Source organism: Aristolochia californica, unplaced genomic scaffold, assembly GCF_029961685.1.
Source record: "Aristolochia californica isolate CCGP_79_NKW_82.1479 unplaced genomic scaffold, dmAriCali1.0.hap1 SCAF_8, whole genome shotgun sequence".
Taxonomy (NCBI): domain Eukaryota; kingdom Viridiplantae; phylum Streptophyta; class Magnoliopsida; order Piperales; family Aristolochiaceae; genus Aristolochia; species Aristolochia californica.
The window spans coordinates 5,401,627-5,422,920 of NW_027182279.1; the positions used below are offsets into that span (position 1 = coordinate 5,401,627).

The following is a 21,294-nucleotide window of genomic DNA, read 5'->3' on the forward strand; positions in this document are numbered from 1 at the left end:
CCCCAAAGTAAGTAAAACAAACATGATTACAACACAAATAAGTAATTTAATGTATAATTAATATATTAATTAATTAAATTAGATATTATATTATTTATTGATTGCTGTTTATTATACATCAATACAATAATTACGTGAGCCAATTAACTGTGTACAAGATTAATTATAAAAAATAAAAAAATAAACAGAAAAATTTGATCAAATGCTAACTTTAACACATTATATTTTTACGTATTAGGATTTGCAAGTTTTTTTTTTTTTTTTTATAAAAACCACACGTGCGAAACTCGCATGTGTGAGTTGCACGTGCGAGTTCGCACGCTGTGCGGGACGGAGCGTCGAGTGGGGAAAATAATCTCCCCCCCTTTCTCCGAACTTTAGGTATCCGGGGGTTCCCGTTCCGGCGAGAGCGGTGGCCGGCTGATTTAACGGCGGCAACAGGCGGTGGTAGGGGGTGACGACGACGAGAGAGGGTCCAGAGCAGCCGCTCTAGTTGGGGTACGACGAAGTGAGAGTGACGCTACGGGAGTCGATGGCGACGACGATGAGAGGAAGAGAAGGCGATGAGCGGGGGGAAGGATTAGGTGCAGCGGCGGCGGAAGGGGCACCGGTGGCGAGAGGGAGAAAGGAGATGGAGGCCGAGAGAGGGAATTTCGGAGGAAAAAGAGAGAAGGGAAGGAGGAGACGAAGAGAACGAGGGCGAGAGAGAGACTGAAAGAAAAAATTTAGGAGAGAGACCGAAAAAAAAAATTCGGGAGAGAAGAGAGCGAGGGCAGGAGAGAGACCGAAAAAAAGTTTTCGGGAGAGGAGAGCGAGGGCGGGAGAGAGACCGAAAAAAAAAATTTCGGGAGAGAAGAGAACAGCGAGGGCGGGAGAGAGACCGAAAAAAAAAATTCGGGAGAGGAGAGCGAGGGCGAGAGAGAGACCCCCGATCCTGCCGCTCGTTAAATTAATGAGTCGGCTCGTGAGCCGACGAGCCGAACCTGGCTCTGTTCGAGCTCGGCTCATTAACCTGAACGAGCCTATTTCTGAGTTCGAGTTCGGCTCGAGCTCGAAATATAACGAGTCGAACCGAGCCGAACACGAGCCACTCGCGAGCCGGCTCGGTTCGAAGCCACCCCTAGCGACGAGCGCCCTGGACGCAGAGTCGGAAAGGTACGTGCAGGAGGCATTGGAGAAAGCCTTGTCAGGGAGGACGACGATCGTTGTGGCCCACAGATTATCGACGGTAAGTAACGCGCATGTGATTTCGGTGATCGAGGAAGGGAAGGTGGCAGAGCAAGGGTCGCACTCCCTTCTACTCAGCCATCACCTTGACGGCTGCTACAAGCGGATGATACAATTGCAGCGGTTCTCGCACGTGCAGGTTGTGCTAGTGCCGGTTCGTAGACGTGTGTGATGGGGCTGAGAGGAAGTGAGTAGTGTAGGGATAATGGGAAAAATTGAAAGAAATTTGACCTCAGTACAAAAAAATTTTTGGAAAAATTGGTAAATACAAGATATGTATTATAGTTGTTAGAGGGTTGATCAAATACGAAAGGTTATTTAGTGTGAAACGGTTATCTCAACTGTCCGAATCTGGCGGCTGAGATAATCATTGATCGAACAACTGAGATAGCCGTTTCGCATATTTTACTTTAAATAACCTTTCATATTGGATCAATCATCATAATTGTTATATGCATTAAAATCACTCCTAACCGTAAGACAAAGCTTCGTACTCCCATCAAATGATCATAGTCAGAAACACTCTCCCCTCAAAGGCAGAAGGAAACCCAACTATGGGGTACAAAGTCTACCCACTTTCTTTAGGTAGCTCAAAAAAACACCTCTTTGGTGAATAATAGACTTACGTTAGATGTTGGACACACTCCTATCATCTGTATGTAGTGGGTCTATAGGCATTGCTTAAAAGTGATTTTAACAAATAATAAGAGGGTAATAGGGAATCCCCAAAAGATAAATGTTGGGGGCACCATATACTTTTTTATTCATCAAAATTACCAATGTTCACAATAGTCAACAACCGAGAAGTCCTTCAATAATAATATCTTAGTCATAAAGACATAACAACACCAGTTGAAATGGAACTGGGCCCAAATAACGTATCAAATAGTGAAAGTCCTTAATAAGGATACATAAAATAATCAGTTGTGAGTCCATCAAAATGTTGTACACCAAATAATACGTTAATCGAGGAATAAGTTGTCAATTAATTCAAGGTAATAATCAAACTGGAACCAAGGGACTGAGTTAGGTGACACACGTATGGATGCCAATATTAAAGTATGATCAAGCTCTGGAGAAGACAAAAACTTGTGAGCGAACTTATCTACCTAACAGTAACTAGACCAGACATATCATATATTGTTAGTGTGGTGAGTCAATACATGTACAAACCACAACTTACCCAATGGTAAGCCTTGGAGAAGATATTATGATATTTAAAAGGAGTTCCAAGAAAATGATTACTTTATAAAAACAATGGCCACTTCAACATAGAAAATTTCTCGAATGCAGATTGGGCTGGATCACTTGATGACAAGAAGCCCACTTCTAGATATTGCACTCTTGTTAGAGGGAACCTGGTTACATGAAAAAACAAGAGGCATAATGTAGTTGCAAGATCTAGTGTAAAAGCAGAATACAGAGCTATGGCTCACATAGTCAGTGAACTCCTATGGATCAAGTCCCTTCTTATCGAATTGGGATTCTATAAAGAAGGTTCTATGAGTCTATATTGTGATAACCAAGTAAATATTCATATCAATTTGAATTTGGTCTTCCATGAAAGGACTAAACACATTGATTGAGGTGGACTCGGGAGAAATTTTAAGCAGGTATAATCTCCCTCAAACTACCATGTTAAATTCTAGGGTTTCATGATTAGAATAACTAGGGTTCAGAGGAAGAAGGAGAGAGGAGGAGGAAAAAAATGAAGTTTAAGAGAGAAGGTTATGCACGTGATGCAAGGAAGAAGAAGGAGAAAGTGAAGAAAATTGAGCACAAATTTTGTGCCAATTTTGATGAAGTTTGCGGTCCTAATAGGCTAACATGCTTGCAACCTCAGCTCCAACTAGTCACAATTGATTCTATAACAAGGTTTTTTCTCCTACTTAGAGGACACTTAGGTCAACACTTGTGTCAACATGAACTTTAAAAATTGAACATCAAATTCATTTGAATCATTTACATGAACTTAAACTTTAAATTTGGTATTTGTGAACGAGTTCATGTACACTAGAAAACAGTTTCCAGTGTTAGTGCCCCACAATAAAAAATATAAAAAAAAATAAGAGAGTTAGTAACTTGTAATAATAAACTTAAATAGAACATATATAACTAAACACCAAATTAACCAAAACAAACATGATTATTACACTAATAAGTAATTTAATGTAGAACTAAAATATATTAATATATTAATTAAATAAATAAAATATTATATTAATTAATGATTGCAGTTTATTGTACATTAATACAATAATTATGTGTGACAATTAACTGATTAATTATAAAAATAATAAAAAATAACAAATACGAAAATAATAATTTTATTTATTTATTTATTTATTTATTAATAACATAAGATATATTTTAACATAAACAAATAAATAATTAAACAAAAGTAATTGACCACTCTTAAATCACTAATTTAAAATTTTAATAAAAATAAATATATATATATATATATATATATATATATAAATAAATTATTTTATCAATATATTTAAAAATTATTATTTTATTTAATAAATATAATTTATTCTTTATTTTCTGCATGCTGGAAGTCGTCTTCAACCTCCAGCCATGCGTAGAGGGGGGTTGATGGTCACCCCATTGCTCGTCACAAGCCGAAAGGGCAAAAGGAGTGTGAGAAGGAGAGAGACCGAGAGGATGTAGGCGAGAGAATGAAGGTCAGAGGGAGAGAATAAAATTTCGGTAAGAAGATGCATCCTGATGGTTTACGTGGATGACTCGGAAAAAACTAGAGATTTCTAATTCCATCAATTAAGCCTTGGGTGTCTTCTTCGACTTCATCCCCTTCATCAAAATAAACCCGACACTGGTTTACTACTAACGACTTCACTAGATGAACTAAGTAATCATGATTCGACTAACGCGCCCTTTATGTAGTTGTCCCCTTTGGTTGAACAAACAAGTCACATTTACATATTTAGAGAGAATTAAATCCATTTACATGGAGAAATGAGTCCTATTCATCTTCTCTATGTAATTATAAGGGATTAACCCACTGCTAGAACACGTATTGGCAAATCTAAACTCGTTGATTAAGGGCTCGTATCGGATCTATATATCATTTCAGAGCCATATCTGTACCCTTCAGAATTCAAGTTGCATCATTAAGGTGCTATCAGAATCCCCCCTACAACATTTATAAGAATCAAATATATCTCCTTGTAAAAGCTGTAGCTTCTGCTGGCAAAATCTAGGAAGAGCAGGTTTAGGACATTAGCTTTGGTCCGTTATCAGGAGGGGCCATACCAGCAGCTAATTCCGCATCAAGTTGAGTATGTGGTGCAGGTCCGTCCATTAGTTTTACTCTACACAAATTCCAACAGGTGGGATTAATACATTGGACTACCAACCTTTCTTGAAGCAAACACATGATCATTTCAATTTTGAAACACGTACAAACCAAACTAAGCAACATTTTCAATAATTTAATCCTCTAAAAAACGACAGACCATCCACTGAAACTCAAATTCCATCACTCTTATGAATATCCCTATTTTTAATAGTTAAAAGGAACCAACACACAATTTATATACCTCTCAAATGACTTGCAACAGATGCAACTTATCTTTGCTACAAATGACTTGAAATCCATGCAACCTATCTTTTGCTACAAATGACTTGCAAATTATATGCCTCTGAAAGCAAATCTAGGTATGCTGTACTAATCTGGGATATCCAAACAAAACTTAACACTGTTAAGCAGGTATGTTGTTCCTCCAAGACTCAACATCTGGCTGTTTTGGCTAATAGAACTGATATCAGACATTTGTGTTAGTGACTGCAAACCATGACTAGACCACACTAAACAAAAACTTGGCTTAGCTTTTAGTGAGTCTGGTGACTAAACCACACTACACAAAAACTTGGCTTCGCTTTAGTGAAGTCAAGAATACATGACTTAAGAGAAAATAATACATAAGCTGTTTTTTTTTATGTTACATTTGTATGTTTATAATAAATTTCTGAAAACAAAAAAATAGCTAAACCATGAGTTCAACGAATATCATAAAACCATCCAATCTAAGCTTTTTTATATTAATGTAGTTTAACATCAATTAAATTCTGTATCTATTCATAAGAAGTTATAACACAAGAAGTTAGGATAAACCAAAGGCTACTTTGGAAGAAAAAAATGACTTGCAAGATGGGCAATTATAACGTTAGAGATAAAAATATACTCACAACTTATCAAATTTTGACAAAATTTAATAAGGTTCGGACAACAAACAATAATATCCAAGAAAAAATAAAAAAATAAACTATGAAAGAAAAACAATGTTGTCATTTTGAGTTTCAAACTTCGTAGGGTACAACATTTTTTATTTTTTTAAACATTTAGCAGTTGGGTACAACATAACTGATGAGCTACTTTTAACAATTTGTTATGCAAATTTAAGAACAACAAAAAGATAAAAAGATCACAATGAAAACAAAGACCAAATAGACAGAAATATAACTAAGAAAAGTTAAGCTTTCAATACTAACATGACTAAGCTCAGTCGTTTCCATTATATTGATAGTCAACCAAGGTTTTAAAGCAAGCAAGTCCGTTAAAAAAGAATAAGGTTTTGGATGATTACTAGGTTTCCTAACTGATCCATGTTAACTCAGGTGAGTCAAAGCAATTCAAGTGAACACACCATGCCAAAACAATGGAGAATAAAAATTTCTTCTATGATTGATCATAAGCCTGTTCAGACCTAGAAGAAGAAATACCATGCCATTTCCTAGCTTGACCATAAAGCTACAACTACAAAGGAAGTCGTAGGAAAATGCCTATAAAGGAAAGGAAATACAGCATGCCAAGAAAAAGAAGAACAAAGAGCAAATTCCACTAAAAGTCTGAAGGAAACAAGTTTAGGAAGTAGAGCTCTTTACAATGAGGGATTAGAGTATGTTAGTGAGCCTGAATGGCCATAATGGGTTGGTTTTGGCTTAGGCCAAAACAAAACTTAGCCAAGCAGAAATAAGCAGAATTAATCAAATGACTAAAGATTACAACCAAAGGAAAATCGTTCTTATTTGTGAAAAAATAAGAAGTTTATTTTCCATTTCTTTACAAAAAGAAACGATAGCACTTTCTTGCCATACAACAGGCTAGATAAATCAGGTAAGGAGGGAGGTTTTATTGCACAAACAAAGTAGATCATTTAGGGAAGAGAAAGTACAAGTTCATCCTAGGGCGATCCACTTTCCCTAGAGTATGCTTTTTAGCATGATTATGCAACTTGCCTGAGTCAATCTGAATTTGGAAGTGGCATGTAAAATTTGGAGATCAGACCCACCCCGTGATCATGTTTTTTCGACCTGGACTCCGGAACCAACTCAGTCACCCAAAAACCTGAGTAGGATCAGTTTGAATCACCCGGAAATCCGAGTAGGATGAGTTCAACAAACCTGAAAATCATGGTATTCCTTGTAATTTCTTCGAGTCCTTTGACTCGCATTGAGTTTGGCTTTTGGATTAGGGAAAATTAACAAACCTAAGGTGAACCGACCCAGAATTTATCTGGGCATGAGTCAGGACACAATAGAGTGTTAGTTTGTGTAAGTGCTAAAAAAAAGTCAAGCATGCAACTTTTTATTTTCAAATTATGGTTCAGATGAGAATATAATAATCTCAATTATCTCATTTGAACATTATACAGAAAAAGTAAAATCCTACCTTTTAAGAGGGGATGTCACTTTCCTATTCATATTCATAAACACGATTATTCATCTTCTCCACGACTATGTTTACTAAAGCATTATAAACATTTTATCCTACTTTCTCCCTTGATTTTCCTTATGCATTTATAGGATCATAAGATAAGAACTAGAGGAAATGCCCTTACGAGTCCCTTAAATTGAAGTATCCAAATTTACCTCTGTTTCTCAAGTAACATGTCAAAATCCCCTACATATCTTTAGCGTTTAAATGCTTACAAACCCTTATATAGCTAAAACTACCTACATACACCTAATTTTTTTTTTAAAACAAAGTTAATAAAAAAAAACTACCCTTGAGAAAGTTGTGAGTTGAGTAATTATGCCGTAGGTCATACCAATGGGACCCACTACCTGAGTGTGTGCAGGCTGCTGATCCGCAAAGAAAAACAATTAGGAGCATTGCATGTCATCAATTTATTAATTGGCATATATATGTGCAGGTTTCTATTACGAGCAATAAAGGTGTATAAGTTTGTCCATACATGTTTCATTAACATAAAAAAGTGAAAACTACTGTATGTGATATTCAACCTGTATCTAGACTTACCCAAAAACCCAATTTTTTTATGAAATGCCTTTCATAGTTAAGTCAGAGAAGCCAATTTGAAAATACAGTACAATAAATTTCAAGGAAAAAAATGGTTAAACAAGTCATACTTAGAAAAAGTACAATGAACCTTAAACCCTTCATCATATAACTGTACAATTGCAAAATATATAAAAATAACTTGAGAGTCTTTGAACACTAAAACGGGACATTGATATTTGTCAGATATTTTCAAGTTCAAGAATTACTTGGTCATCAAAATCACACATTTCTGTGTTCTACATATCTGACATTTGCCACAAGCAAGCTTCAGTTGTTCAGAAATTGGAGCGACAGCTCAAACGATGCATATGAAAACAGTAGGATCATCACCTGAGCATCTATTTGTGAATTGCAGTGCAGAAGTATGCATCAATTTATGCAAGCTTCTATTAAGCAAGACGAAGGTGTAAACCTTAGCCCACACCATAGTCTTTCTTAATAAAAGGAAAGTCAAAACTGCTTTATGCAATAAATTACCATCTAGACCAATCAAAGATAAATACAAACAGTTATGAAGTGCATTTCTGTAATCGAGTCAGAAAAATCAAATTGGATACAAGCTACATACAAAAAAGAAGGAATACAGGGCAGGTAACTCATGGAGAAATCAATATCATTGACTTCATTATTTGTTTAATGATTTCTTAGTGTGATTGCACAAAATCAGGCCACCGGACACTTAGTAGAACAAAACTCCTTAGAGGTTTCAAAAAGAAACTCAGACCATAAAAATAGACAAAACCGTAAAAAGAAGAAATAAAGCAAAGAGTGAGAAAAGAAGAAATTCGACAAAGGAAGTGCTCACACGATACCCATAAAGCTCGAGTAAAGTTCTCCTTACCGTTTCTTGTGTCTCTTCGACCGGAAATGATCATCTCTCACGGAGACATTCGAGAAGTACCGACTGAACAGAAGCCAAAAGCGTACAAACGTTAACCAAAAAACAAAACGACAACCACAGCAAATGAGTCAGATAAATTGAAAATAATAGAGAGTACTCAATGAGGTATAAAAAGTTCTCACTCGCAGTGCAGACAGTAGTATTGACCCATTCCCGGGAGGTCTTGGTCCAATGGTAAAGGATTTGACTCCTCGTCAGTCTTGCGAAGGTCCGAATGAATCATGTCATCGCGTGATCCGTTATACGTCAAGAGATGAACAAATTTGAAACAGAAGGATTGCTGTGTCCAATAATTGAAAAGAAAAAACAAAATGAATATGAAGGAATAAAAGTCAGAAAAGGATATCCTTGTGAAGGAATTTCTCACGGCGTGCGGATTTGTGAGACAGCCTGCGTTTCTTTACTTTGCGGTGTGGGCATTTACCACCCATGATTGACTGATATCTCCCCGCTTTCTGTTCAAGGGTTTCTCTTAAACCCTAGGAAGAAGAAAGCAGAAGTCGCGATAGGCACTGATGGATGAGGAGTCAGTTAAATTAATTTATTTTACCTTGTCTTGATCGCGTAGAGGGGGTCGGGAGTGGGCTGTAAACGGATATCCGGATCTCTTCCGGAACAGGGCCCGAGCTGTAGAATGAAATCAGAAGTCTGGAATACTTCGGAACCTAAACGGATATCCAATCCCGAAATAAATGGTTCCAAACTCTAAAATTGGAATGAAGAGGTTTGTATGTATTCGGTGTACTAATTTTTCCAATTTTTATATATATTAGCTTTTCAAGTATTTTTTTTTCATGTTTGTCATCTCTAGATCTAGTAAAAGAACATGCTTCTATTCTTTAAAAGAACACATACGGAGAAAAAAAAAAAAAGAATGAAGTTATGGACTTATGTCCAAACCCTCCCCCTAAGCTCTATTTATAAATAAATAAAAGTATAATATTATAATTATGTCCTTCACGCCAGTTAAAGTGAAGAAGATACAAGAAATATAAACTATTTACATCAATAACATCCGAATTATATTATATCTTTCAACACTCTCCCTTAACCTGGGAGGTAATGACAGTGATCTCATCTTAAAACAAATAACATAGATGTAGTAATAAGCTCCTCCATCACGGTGTTATAAGGATAAATACGACACCTGGTACGTAGTCTCAAATGGTAGAAATAGGAGATAAAATATAAGTCCAAACCAACTTCAAATGATTTCGAACAAATATATTGATACTAATAACTCAAATAGGTAATGTCAGTCATTCACAAGACAACGATAAAAAACCCAAGGGTACCAATAAAAAATCTCAAAGGACTTAAAAACACCTATATAAATAAAAGGACCAACCAAAGCAACACTCCAAAAAGGGTTGGCTGAAGGGGTTAGTTGTTACGATATGTTAAAATATATATTAGATATAATTTATGTTCATGATTGTTGTATAATTTGGGTTATGTACATAGGGTTATTAGATTAGGCTTAATGGGATGGGTGGTATTGTATTGGGCCCATGGGCCATTTTATAACAAGAAAACCTAAAGCCTAAATACATAATGAAAGGGGGAAAAAACCCGAACGGAAACATTTTATCATTTGTCTCTCATGTTCGTTGTGTTCGCCGAGAAAACAGAGAGCTCAACACTCTCTCTCGTTTGGTGATTTGGACTGTTCCGTCAGTCCCATGAGGTAGTGGTGGTTTCGTCCACCACCGTGAGCTCGTTGTGCCATCAGCCGTTGAGTTTCGTCGGGTTGTTGGTTGTCAGAAACAAATCTAAACATGGTATCAAAGCTGGATTCGTCCAAAGATTGACAAAGAATCTCCGTCCGAAGGTTTTTCGCCCAAAGTATCCCTATCTGATGACCTGTGCTGTCCGACGACTCTATTTTCGGTAACACTTTCGGGGATTGTCAGAAAACCTTGTCGGAGCTCCAAAAAGTCATCGAAAAAGCTCCAACGGGTGGTTCTGTTGCTGGAGAAGCTCCAACGGGGTAGTTCCATTGCCAGGAAGGGGGTTCTCGCCGGGAAAGGAGTTCTTGCTGGAAGGGAGAAGAAATGTGTGTTTTTTTTTCCCGCCTCTGTTCAATTAAGAGGAAGATTATTTGGCATAAGGTTGTTCTGAAATTTTCAGAAACTTTGGGGCCAATTTGGAATTTCTGAAGGTTTTGGGGCCAATTTGGAATTTTTGATAATTTGGGGGCAAATCTTGAATTTCTGAAGGTGTGGGGGTTTATTTCAAATTTCTGATAATTTGAGGGCAAATCTTGACTTTCTGAAGGTGTAGCGGTCTATTTGGAATTTTCGAAGAGTGGGGGTATATTTGGAATTTTTTATATTGCGGGGGTAGATCAGCAATTTTTGTTGGATCCATCATGTCAGTAGACAAGTTAGATTTATCTCCTATTCGGTTCACGGGCAAGAACTACGGTGCTTGGAAATTTCAGTTCCGGTTATTTGTTTAGGGAAAGGATTTATTGGGTCATATTGATGGGAGTGATCCAGCACCTGGCAATGCTGACGCATTGTCAAAATGGATCATCCTAGATGCTAGAGTCATGACCTGGATACTTGGATCCATTGAGTCTTATCTAGTCCTTAATCTGAGGCCCTACAAAATTGCAACAGATATGTGGAATTACTTCCACAATGTTTATTGTCAAACCAGCACGACCTGTCGATTTCAAGTTGAATATGAAATGGCTAATTTCACCCAAGGTAGCCGTTCCATTGAAGAATATTTCTTAGGCTTCCAAAATCTGTGGGCTGACTACACTGACATTGTTTATGAGGATGTCCTTGTTGCTGCCTCCCTGTTATGCAAGTCGTACATTAAACCAGTAAAAGAGATCAATTCTTGATGAAGCTTCGTCCAAAATTTGAGATTGCTCGATCACATCTGATGAATCGTCATCGAGTGTCGTCACTAGATGCCTATTTGAGTGAACTTCTCCGGGAGGAGCAGTGCCTTGCTAATCAGGCTGTCATGGAACAACGAGTTCAGACTGATGTCTCGGCTATTGTAGCTTATGTAGCACAAGGAAGAAATAAGGGTCGGGACACGAGTTATGTTCAGTGCTTCCACTACAAGGCATATGGTCACTTTGCTCAGGAATGCCCCAAGAGGTCCTGTAGCTACTGCAAGAAGTTGGGTCATCACATTGCCGTTTGTCCTACACGTCCTGAAAGGAGGAAAAATACAGTTTATCATGCCTCCACCAGTGCTTCTAGTTTAGCAGCATTGCCGTCGGCCGTCCCAGTCACTACCATTCCAGTTCCACCAGCACCTGCAAGTTCAACCACCCTCACTCTTGAAATGGTACAACAGATGATCATATCTGCCTTTTCTACTTTTGGTATCTCAGATAAGCAAAAAATCTCTACTCAACCATGGTATTTTGATTTTGGTGCCTCTAATCACATGACCAACAATGTTGTATGTCTTTCAAATGTCAGAAAGTATGATGACAACCTGCACATCAACACTACTGATGGCAGCACTCTGCCTATCAGTGTTGTTGGTGATCTCTCTCCATCTTTAGCTGATGTCTTTGTGTCTCCTGACCTATCGACAAACTTTCTATCTGTTGGTCAATTGGTTGATAAAAACTGTAATATTCAGTTTTCTCACTCTGGCTGTGTTGTGTAGGATCAAGTGTCGGGGAAGGTGATCACGAAGGGGCCTAAAGTGGACATGTTATTTCTACTTAAAGTCTTTTTATCCACTGTTATTCCACGTTCTTTTGTACTTTATTTTTCTTGTAATGTTGTTGGATCTGGCACTAAGATGTAGCATAGATGTCTACGTCACCCAAACTCAGTTGTATTTCGTACATTGTCTAAATCGGGTTTATTAGACAATCAAGACTGCACTTCTCGTGATACTTATTTTGACTGTTCATCATGTAAACTTGAAAAAAGTAAAACTCTACCATTTTCGTCTCATGCCTGGCATGCCTCCCACTGCTTTGACCTTATTCATAGTGATGTCTGGGGAATTTCTCATATTGTCTCGCATGCACAAATTAAGTACTTTGTCACCTTTATTGATGACTTTAGTCGATGTACCTGGGTCTTCTTCTTACGAGCTAAGTCTGAAGTTTTTTGTCATTTTTAAGCGGCTTCTTGTACTCATTGAAACACAGTTCTCTGCTCACCTTAAAGTACTTCGCTCTGACTCTGGAGGCGAGTACATATCGATGGAATTCGATGAATTTCTTCAAAGCAAAGGCATTATCTCTCAATGTTCTTGTCCCTCGACACTGCAACAAAATGGTGTTACTGAACGAAAAAATTGTCACCTTCTTGATATGGTCCGTACCCTTCTCATTGAATCATCCGTTGCTCCTAGGTTTTGGTGTGAAGCTCTCTCTACCTCCGTTCATTTAATCAACCGCCTGCCCTCGCCTATTTTGCATCATGTCTCTCCCTTTGTTAAATTATTTGGTTATTCCTCATCCTACACTGATCTTCAGATGTTCGGTTGTGTTTGTTTTGTGCATTTACCTGATCATGAACAGCATAAACTTACAACCCAATTAGTTATATGTACATTTCTTGGGTATGTCAGATCTCAAAAGGGCTATGTTTACTATGATCCCCAGGCACGTCGAGTCCGTGTTTCTCAGAATGTGGTCTTCTTTGAAAATCAATATTTCTTTCCATCTCAAGTTACTCTACCGTCTGTCTCTTTGTCTAGTTTGTCGAGCTTTGATGAGCCTCACCCCACTACCTCGCTGCCCTCTCCTCATCCTGACCTGGTGCTTGCTCCTGATCCTCCCTCTGATCCTGCTCCCATCACTCTTCGCAGATCCACGCGTCGTTCTTACCCTCCTACCAGGTATGGTTTTCCCTCTCCAGTATCTTTGGTAGCTACTTTGTCTTCTATTTCCATTCCTTCTGGCTAAAAATAGGCTATGACTCATGAGTGTTGGCAAAAAGGCAATGCAAACTAAACTACAAGTGCTAGAGGAGAATCACACATGGGACATTGTGGCTTGCCCTTCTACTATTTGGCCTCTTGGAAGTAAGTGGGTCTTCTTTGTCAAACTGCGTTCAAATGGATCGTTGGATCGGTACAAAGCCCGGGTTGTGGCCCTAAGGAACAGGTAGGAATATGAGATTGATTATGAGGAAAGTTTTGCACCAGTTGCCAAGATGCCCACAGTCTGTACTATCTTAGCCATTGCAACATCTCAATCCTGGCCACTGCATCAGATGGATGTGAAGAATGTCTTTCTCCACGGTGATCTGCAGGAAGATGTCTACATAAAGCTTCCCTCGAGTATGTCTACATCCTCTCCTGATCATGTCTGCAAGTTATGCCGTCCTTTGTATGGGCTTAAACAAGCCCCCCGGGCCTGGTTTGAGAAGTTTCACGACACACTTATCCTCCACCAGTTTACCCAGAGTCAGTATGATTCATCTCTCTTCTATCATAAGTCTGTCGCAGGCATGGTCATTCTCTTGGTTTATGTGGATGACATCATCATTACTGGCACTGACTCTGGACTGATTACCAAGCTTCAGAAGGTGTTGCATGCCACTTTTCATATGAAGGATCTTGGACAACTCACATAGTTCTTAGGGCTGGAGGTACATCACACACCCAAAGGTATTTTCTTAAACCAACATAAGTATATTCAAAATCTTATTACTCTCGCTGGGTTGGAAGACATATTCGGTGGCTACCCCTATGGAGTTCAATGTCAAATATAGGAAAGATGAAGGGAATCTCCTTGATGATTTGACTATCTATCGACGACTGGTCAGGAGTCTCATACACTTGACTACTACTCGCTCGGACATCTCCTATGTTGTTCATAAGGTCAATCAGTTTATGTCATCTCCTCGGCACCTTCATCTTGTGGCAGTTTGACGCATCATCCGCTATCTGAGTGGCTCCCCTGCTAGTGGCTTATTCTTTCCTACCGGCTTCGCACTACGTCTGATTGCCTACATTGCTGTTGATTGGGTAGGGTGCTCCTATACCCGCTGCTCTACTACAGGCTGGTGTAAGTTTTTAGGGGTTGCACTGATTTTTGGGAAATGTAAGAAACAAGACCGGGTGTCCAAGTCATCTACCGAGGCCGAGTATTGCGCTATGTCTACTGCGTATTCTGAAGTTATTTGGCTCCACGGTCTTCTTGCTGAGCTCCAGTTTCCTCAACCCTCATCTACACCGTTTCATGCAGATAATACAAGTGCTATCCAGATTGCAGCCAATCCGGTTTTTCATGAGTGCACCAAGCATATTGAGGTTAACTATCACTCCATCCGCGACACTTTGGAGCACCGGGTAATATCTCTTCTGTACATTTATTCAAATCTTCAGGTGACCGATGTCTTCACCAAAGCATTGTCTCAATCCCAACATAATTTTTTTGGTTGGCAAATTGTTACTGGTTGACTCACCAACATCAATTTGAGGAGGGATGTTACGATATGTTAAAATGTATATTAGATATAATTTATGTTCATAATTTTTGTATAATTTGGGTTGTGTACATAGGGTTATTAGATTAGGCTTAATGGGATGGGTGGTATTGTATTAGGCCCATGGGCCATTTTGTACCAGGAAAACCTAAAGCTTAAATACATAATGAAAGGGGAGAAAACCCCGAATAGAAACATTTTATCATTTGTCTCTCGTGTTCGTTGTGTTCGCCGAGAAACTTGAGAGCTCAATGCTCTCTCTCGTTTGGTGATTTGGACTGTTCCATCAGTCCTGTGAGGTAGTGGTGGTTTCGTCCACCACCGCGAGCTTGTTGTGCCGTCAGCCGTTGAGTTTCGTCAGATCGTTGGTTGTCAGAAACAAATCTTAAAATTAGAAAGAAATAAAGACAGTAGGAGAAAGGCTGCCAAAGGGTAATGGGTAATGAGGAACATAAGGTATAGAAGTGCTTTATTTTTCTAAGGAATTCAAATTCTTCAACAGATAAACCAATGTCAACAATAGTCAGCAACTGATGAACCCAAGCAACCAAATGGTTCTTCTTTAGTAATAATGTCTCAATCAAAGATGCACAATAGTAGCAACAGGAATTGGCCAATACCCAAATAGCACGTACCAAATGTGCAGTTGTATAGCAGTGGATAACCGATAAATAATGGAAGTCCTTAAGAGTAATAAGGACACATGAAATAATCCGCAACAACTCCATCCTTGAATAAGGTGAATCTGTACCAAATAATAATAAGTTGGAGCCAAGTAATAAACTGCCAATAATCCAAGAGAATAATCAAGCCAAAGTAAAAAAAATTAGAGTCAAACCGGGGCAAGGGACTGAGTCGAGCCGAGTCAAGTATCAGACCAATATAGCCGAGTTATGGGAGGAATCAGTGTGGAACTCGGGACTCAGACCAGTAAAATAAAAGCAGAGAGTAAGTGAATCAAGTTAGGCTGACTCGAGTCCAAGTTGACCTGAGTTAACTCGACAAAACAGTAGTAAGAAGCAGTAACTCAAACAACAGTAACTCGCCAGATTAAGATTCTGGTCTAAGTGAGGAAATGCAATAACTCGGACAGCAATTGAAGGAGTAACTTGAGTTGTACTAATCTGGTTTGATGAATCAACGTCTACTGCAACCAGAGCGTGATTGGCAGCAAGAATAGAGAACATCAAAGAACCAAAGACTGCAACTAACAGTGAAACCCCAGGAAGATCAATCCATTCCAATGCCAGTGAAGAGACGAAGCAAAGAAAGGCCAAAGAAGAGAGGAACAGAGGAGTTTAAAAAAAAAAGCAGTAGCAAGATCCCTGAGAAGCAATAACGAACAGGATGGAACAACAACAATACAAGATGAAATCAAATAATCTTCTGCTTGTAGCTCAGTGGGTAGATTTTCAGTGATTCAAGCTAATCAAGTAATATGTTTTAACTGCCTCCCTTAATTTTTGGAAGCACTAGTCCTCAACTTCTATCAAGAGTTATAACTCTCTTCCTCTGTAGTTACACGATGCCATATAGCTTGATGGAAGCTTAGCTAAAAAAGACGACATACGGAATCTGATCGCCATGGAAGGGGGTATGATTTTATCGCTTCCATTTATGTTTTTTATAAAGTCTTACAACATGAGTATCCTTCGACGATATCTAGTACTGAGAAAGATTATCAAGAAATTATTGTAATTACTTTTGGAGATTAATTCGAAATGGCAAAACATTGATCGTAATATCTTCTAGAGATTAATCAACGCGTATCAAGCGTTACAGGAGATGCATTTGCAGAGACTTCCACTGGATGACAGAACACGGAACGGTTAGAGAATCCAAATAATCTCATAGATTTGCAGAGACTTTAATGTCTGATAGCTAGGGATAGAAAATGCCAGCAGATGGTTGGTAGGCCATATAATAATGAGATACTATGCCAACAGGATCCAGGTGACAACGGCTAGCCAATACACCCAACAGACCGATCTGTTAGGTGTGGAAAGCTACCGCCTACAAGAGTGGATGGAACCACTTTGACACCAGGAAGACAATTCTGATAGTTGTGAAAAGAAGGAAAAAATGCCAGCAGCAAGTATTCATTGGATCACAAGTAATCAAAGGAGATGAGAATAATCCAGATAACAAAGAAATAATCAACCAAAGAAATTTTAGTATCAACTAAAGAATAATCAGAGTTGCCAAGAAGCAATGATGAGAAGCAAAGATGATGGGAAGCATCGAGCAGCGACGATCAACTAGAGAATAGTTTCTGTGAAATAGTTTTTGTTTCATCCTGATAATAGAGAATTTATCCAAATGAATGTGGTAGTGAAAACTATTTATAGGCAGAGAGCTTATCTGAATAACAGAGAGCATATCAGAAAACTATTTCCGAGATGTCCGAATGACAGTGAGAGTAGTGTAGTTTCTGTAGTTCCTCTTGTTTTTGAAATATTTCTAGGTAGTTAAATAGTTTATGAAATGTCCAGACCCAATCTCCGAGCAACAATAATACTTGATTATGGTGGGTCCTTGTTATGGTGGGTCCCAGATTGAGAACGCTAAACTGCAATAATATCAAGTGCAAAAAAAATAGCAATATCTTAGGCAAGATTATGGCAGCAAGAACAAGAGTCCAGAGAATACCGTCAGGTCGAGTAGAGCAAACTTCCAACAAAAATACAATGATGAGTATTAGCAAGAGATACCAATAGCTGCGAGTTAGCAACCATCAAAGACAGGAAATAAACCAACATGGAGCAACTCGGATTGGGCAACAGTAATAATCCAAGCATATAGCAAGATTGAAATTCTAACACACCATAGTTATGAGTCCTGAAAATCAATACTCTGATACCAAGTTGATTTTTAGGACTCTATAGATTACCGCATGGAGAAAGAAGAAGAATGCATGCTAGGCGGAACAGGGAAAAAGAATGAGGTTATGGACTAATGCCCAAACCCTCTTCCTTAAGCTCTATTTATAAATGAATAAAAATATAATATTACAATTATACCCTTTACCCTAGTAAGAGTGAAGAAGAGATAAGAAACATAAACTTATTACATCATTTATGTCCTAATTACAGTATATCTTCCAATAATGCAAAAATCAACATTAGCCACGGAGCTCCTTCTCTCGTTCGTGATGACGAAGTAGAAAGATGAAATCAAGTGTCCTGGAGAACGAGACTTAGATACGTCATATATGGTCTGCTTGATAGAGATAAAGATAAAACCAAATAGAATTTAAGATTGTCTCAAATTGGAACTCTAAAGCAATGTAAACTCCTCTTAGTGATAATACTTATCATGTACAATCTTGTCTCTTTGTAACCTATAAATGCTTGTATTGATGAATGTAAAGCATCAAGAAATTATTCATTCTTCTTATTCTATATGGTATTAGAGCTCTCGATCGGCAATCCTTCTTCATGTAGCTGAAGACTCAACTGGAGCTCTCTCCTACCCATCGTCAGAGCCTTTCCCATTCACGCACCTGAGGAAGAATTGCGTCTGCGATTCTATTTTTGTTGTCCTGCTCGCCCCCAACCCAAAACCAACTTGGTTTCCCTCTTCCCCGAACCACCACCACTAACGCTCCCATCGTCACTGTCGCCGTCACCCATATGCCACCAAGGGTCATCGACAAAACCACGCTATTTCCACCATTGACAGAGTCGCATCATTGTCGTCGCCCAACTGCTACCGTGGGTTGTCCCACAATCGCCATTGTTGACAGCGTCGCGCCACTACGGGTTGTCCTGTCATTGCAGGTATTCCTCTTCCCTCTTCTTTTTCCCATTTTTCTTCATATCACCTTTGGTTTAATTCAAAGTCGTGATTAAATCAAGTTCGGGAAGAAGAAGAGTGTGGCATGTGTGACTCTGCAACAAAAAGAGAGAAAAAAAATAAAAAATTCATCCACCTTCTTGCTTAGAGAATTTCACTCAAGGATCTTGGCTCCTTGACTTACTTTCTCGGAATTGAAGTTGTTCCTCATTCTCAAGGACTACTTCTGCCTCAACACCTATATATCTCTGATCTCCTTGCTCAACACGCATAACAAATGCAAAGCCTGTAGTGTTAAACATTAGACACCCTAATTCTAAACTAATAAGAGCAATAATAATAATCACAGAAGAAGGAAAAAATCAATCACGAAGAACACACAAGATTTATACAGTTTGCCTCAAGTTGAGACTACGTCTTGTCTTTCGCCGTTGAAGTAATCCACTATGAAGATGAAATAGTTTACAAGAGAAATTGCACGCACTTACAGGTGTTTTCTCTAACCTCTCTTTCAGGCCGCAACTCAAGATGCTCCTTGGATGAATGATAAAACCTTAATAGCGGTGCCCCAAATATAAAGAGGAAACTAAGGCAACCGCAATACAAGAGTAAAATTCTCAAACTACCCTTAATGAAACAACAATTAATATATCGTGGACCGGGTGGGGGCTCCGCCCCACACCCTTTAGAGGGGGGCTTCCCGTCTCCCTTCCTACCCCTACGACAACCTTACCGCAAAGGTCGATCCGCATACCAACTCAACGTAGGGCGTTTATTAGGCTTCACAATTTAACATGTAGCTTCACCCCTTGCCACATCATCTATACACACTTTAGTTTGGCACGACACTCTCTGATGCATTTGAATATCGGACTTTTGTTGGGTGTGGGACTCTGGATCATAGTATCGTAATACATTGATAATCTTATTTGTCTCTTCATGCTTTCTTTTATGCTGACTGGGCAAAAAATAAGGATGATTTCACTTCCATTGGTGCCTATATTGTTTGCCTAGGTCGCAATCATATCTCTTTGAGTTCTAAAAAGTAACAAATTGTGGCTCGATCCTCTATTGAGGTGGAATAGATATGTTTCAATCACTGTAGCTGAGATCAGTTGGATATGCTCTTTTCTCACTGAACTTGGTGTTCTTCTTCCGTGACAACCGGTGCTTTATTGTGGTAATATCGGTGCTATAAATTTGTGCTCCAATCCAGTCTTTCACTCGTGCATGAAACATGTAGCTTTGGATTACCACTTCATTCTAGAACAAGTTCAGAGCGGTGCTCTTTGGGTTATTCACATATCTTCTGCTGATCAGTTAGTATATACTTTCACCAAACCGCTTCCACGAACACGTTTCCTCTTCTAGAAGACTTAAATTGGACCTTCCTCTCGAAGTTGCATCTTGCAGAGGCATGATAGAGATAAAGATAAAGCCGGTAGAATTTGAGATCATCTCAAATTGTGATCTCAAATTGTAACTCTAAAGCAATGTAAACTCCTCTTAGTGATAATGCTTATCATGTAAAATATTATCTCTTTGTAACCTATAAATACCTATATTGATGAATGCAAAGGAACAGGAAATTACCTATTCTTCTTATTCTACATTGCTCTTAGATTTTCGCCTCTTTTGGAGTTCGGATCCCATTCCCAAATTGAAAATTATTCTCCTTCCTTATTCTTCTGATTAATCCTCTTTGGTATGACTTTTCCATATGTGGAAACCTCCCTTGCCTTTTTTATTTTGTTTCTCCCTCTTGAAGTTTTCATGATTGTTGTAACGATGCCGACTGCCAGTTCCAAAATTCAAAAACAACTAGGCTTCTCCATAGTGTGAAACAAATAGATGATCAAGGAAAATTTTTAGGCACCGTTGTCAAGCAAAATGTGCAAGAAGAGATTCGAATTGAGTCTGAAAAACGATAAGAAATGCATCCATAATAAAAAGAAGAAAGCAGCAAAAATGGCAATGGCATCGATACCAAAGAGGCAAATCCCTATGGAGGTTACTTTGACAAGGAAGATCTCTAGGAAGTGCATCATCACATTGTTAGAAACGTTCAAATATGACCCATTCTTAGGAAGTTGTTTTCTTTAGATGTAGGAAGAAGTAGACAGTTGTAACTGCCCAACAGTTACAACTTCTCCTCTTTTGTTGGGGAAAAAGGAATTAAAGTTTCACAGATCTGGTCTAGCAAAGAGCTTGTGACTTTCCATTGAGAAACCTCTGAATAGACGAGCCAATGTACGTTCTTGTGGAATTTGATTGCCATAACTGGAGGTAAGAAACTATTGATGTTTCCGTTTAAAGATTATGAATTTCATGATGTATTTAGAAATTCATTTGTTCTAACATTGGTATCAGAGCTAGATACCTCTGATCTGGCTTCAAATCCATTAAAAAAATTGAGCAAGGTCAAATTCTTTGTGCGTGACGCTCTTCTGGGCATTGTGTGTGACTGGTTTGCCACTCCAATCGACCTCAATAGCGCCAGCCAACCCTCGTCAATGAGATGCCGAGGTAGGCACCCAGTCATGTCGATGGTTGAAAAATGAGATGTCATGATAGGCACCCATTTGAGCGCAGGAGTCTATTTTTCGATG

At 38.6% G+C, this 21,294-nt stretch overlaps 2 protein-coding genes across 2 annotated transcripts; one reads left to right on the forward strand and one right to left on the reverse strand.

Annotated features, from left to right (window-relative positions):
• Positions 1-4,270: 4,270 nt before the first annotated feature.
• LOC137939336 (uncharacterized) lies at positions 4,271-8,975 on the reverse strand. Its single transcript, XM_068784618.1, has 4 exons — positions 8,806-8,975; positions 8,582-8,690; positions 8,400-8,462; positions 4,271-4,565 (listed from the first exon to the last, which is right to left on the reverse strand). The coding sequence occupies exons 1-4, from the start codon at positions 8,888-8,890 to the stop codon at positions 4,466-4,468; spliced, it is 357 nt and encodes a 118-aa protein (XP_068640719.1). The 5' UTR covers positions 8,891-8,975; the 3' UTR covers positions 4,271-4,465.
• A 4,403-nt stretch (positions 8,976-13,378) lies between these two features.
• Positions 13,379-14,481, forward strand: LOC137938213 (uncharacterized). The gene is made up of 5 exons (XM_068783203.1): positions 13,379-13,481; positions 13,605-13,739; positions 13,979-14,069; positions 14,174-14,327; positions 14,434-14,481. The coding sequence occupies exons 1-5, from the start codon at positions 13,379-13,381 to the stop codon at positions 14,479-14,481; spliced, it is 531 nt and encodes a 176-aa protein (XP_068639304.1).
• Positions 14,482-21,294: the final 6,813 nt, after the last annotated feature.

Bases quoted from the DNA above. Each gene is read 5' to 3' on its own strand.
- LOC137939336 (XM_068784618.1), bottom strand. From the start codon at position 8,890: ATGGGTGGTAAATGCCCACACCGCAAAGTAAAGAAACGCAGGCTGTCT. The intron at 8,463-8,581 runs GTGAGAACTTTT...GCTTCTGTTCAG, and splicing joins TACTACTGTCTGCACTGCGA to TCGGTACTTCTCGAATGTCT. The intron at 4,566-8,399 runs GTAAGGAGAACT...GAATTTGTGTAG, and splicing joins TCGAAGAGACACAAGAAACG to AGTAAAACTAATGGACGGAC.
- LOC137938213 (XM_068783203.1), top strand. From the start codon at position 13,379: ATGAGTGTTGGCAAAAAGGCAATGCAAACTAAACTACAAGTGCTAGAG. The intron at 13,482-13,604 runs GTAAGTGGGTCT...GTTTTGCACCAG, and splicing joins TACTATTTGGCCTCTTGGAA to TTGCCAAGATGCCCACAGTC. The intron at 13,740-13,978 runs GTATGTCTACAT...CTGATTACCAAG, and splicing joins CTACATAAAGCTTCCCTCGA to CTTCAGAAGGTGTTGCATGC.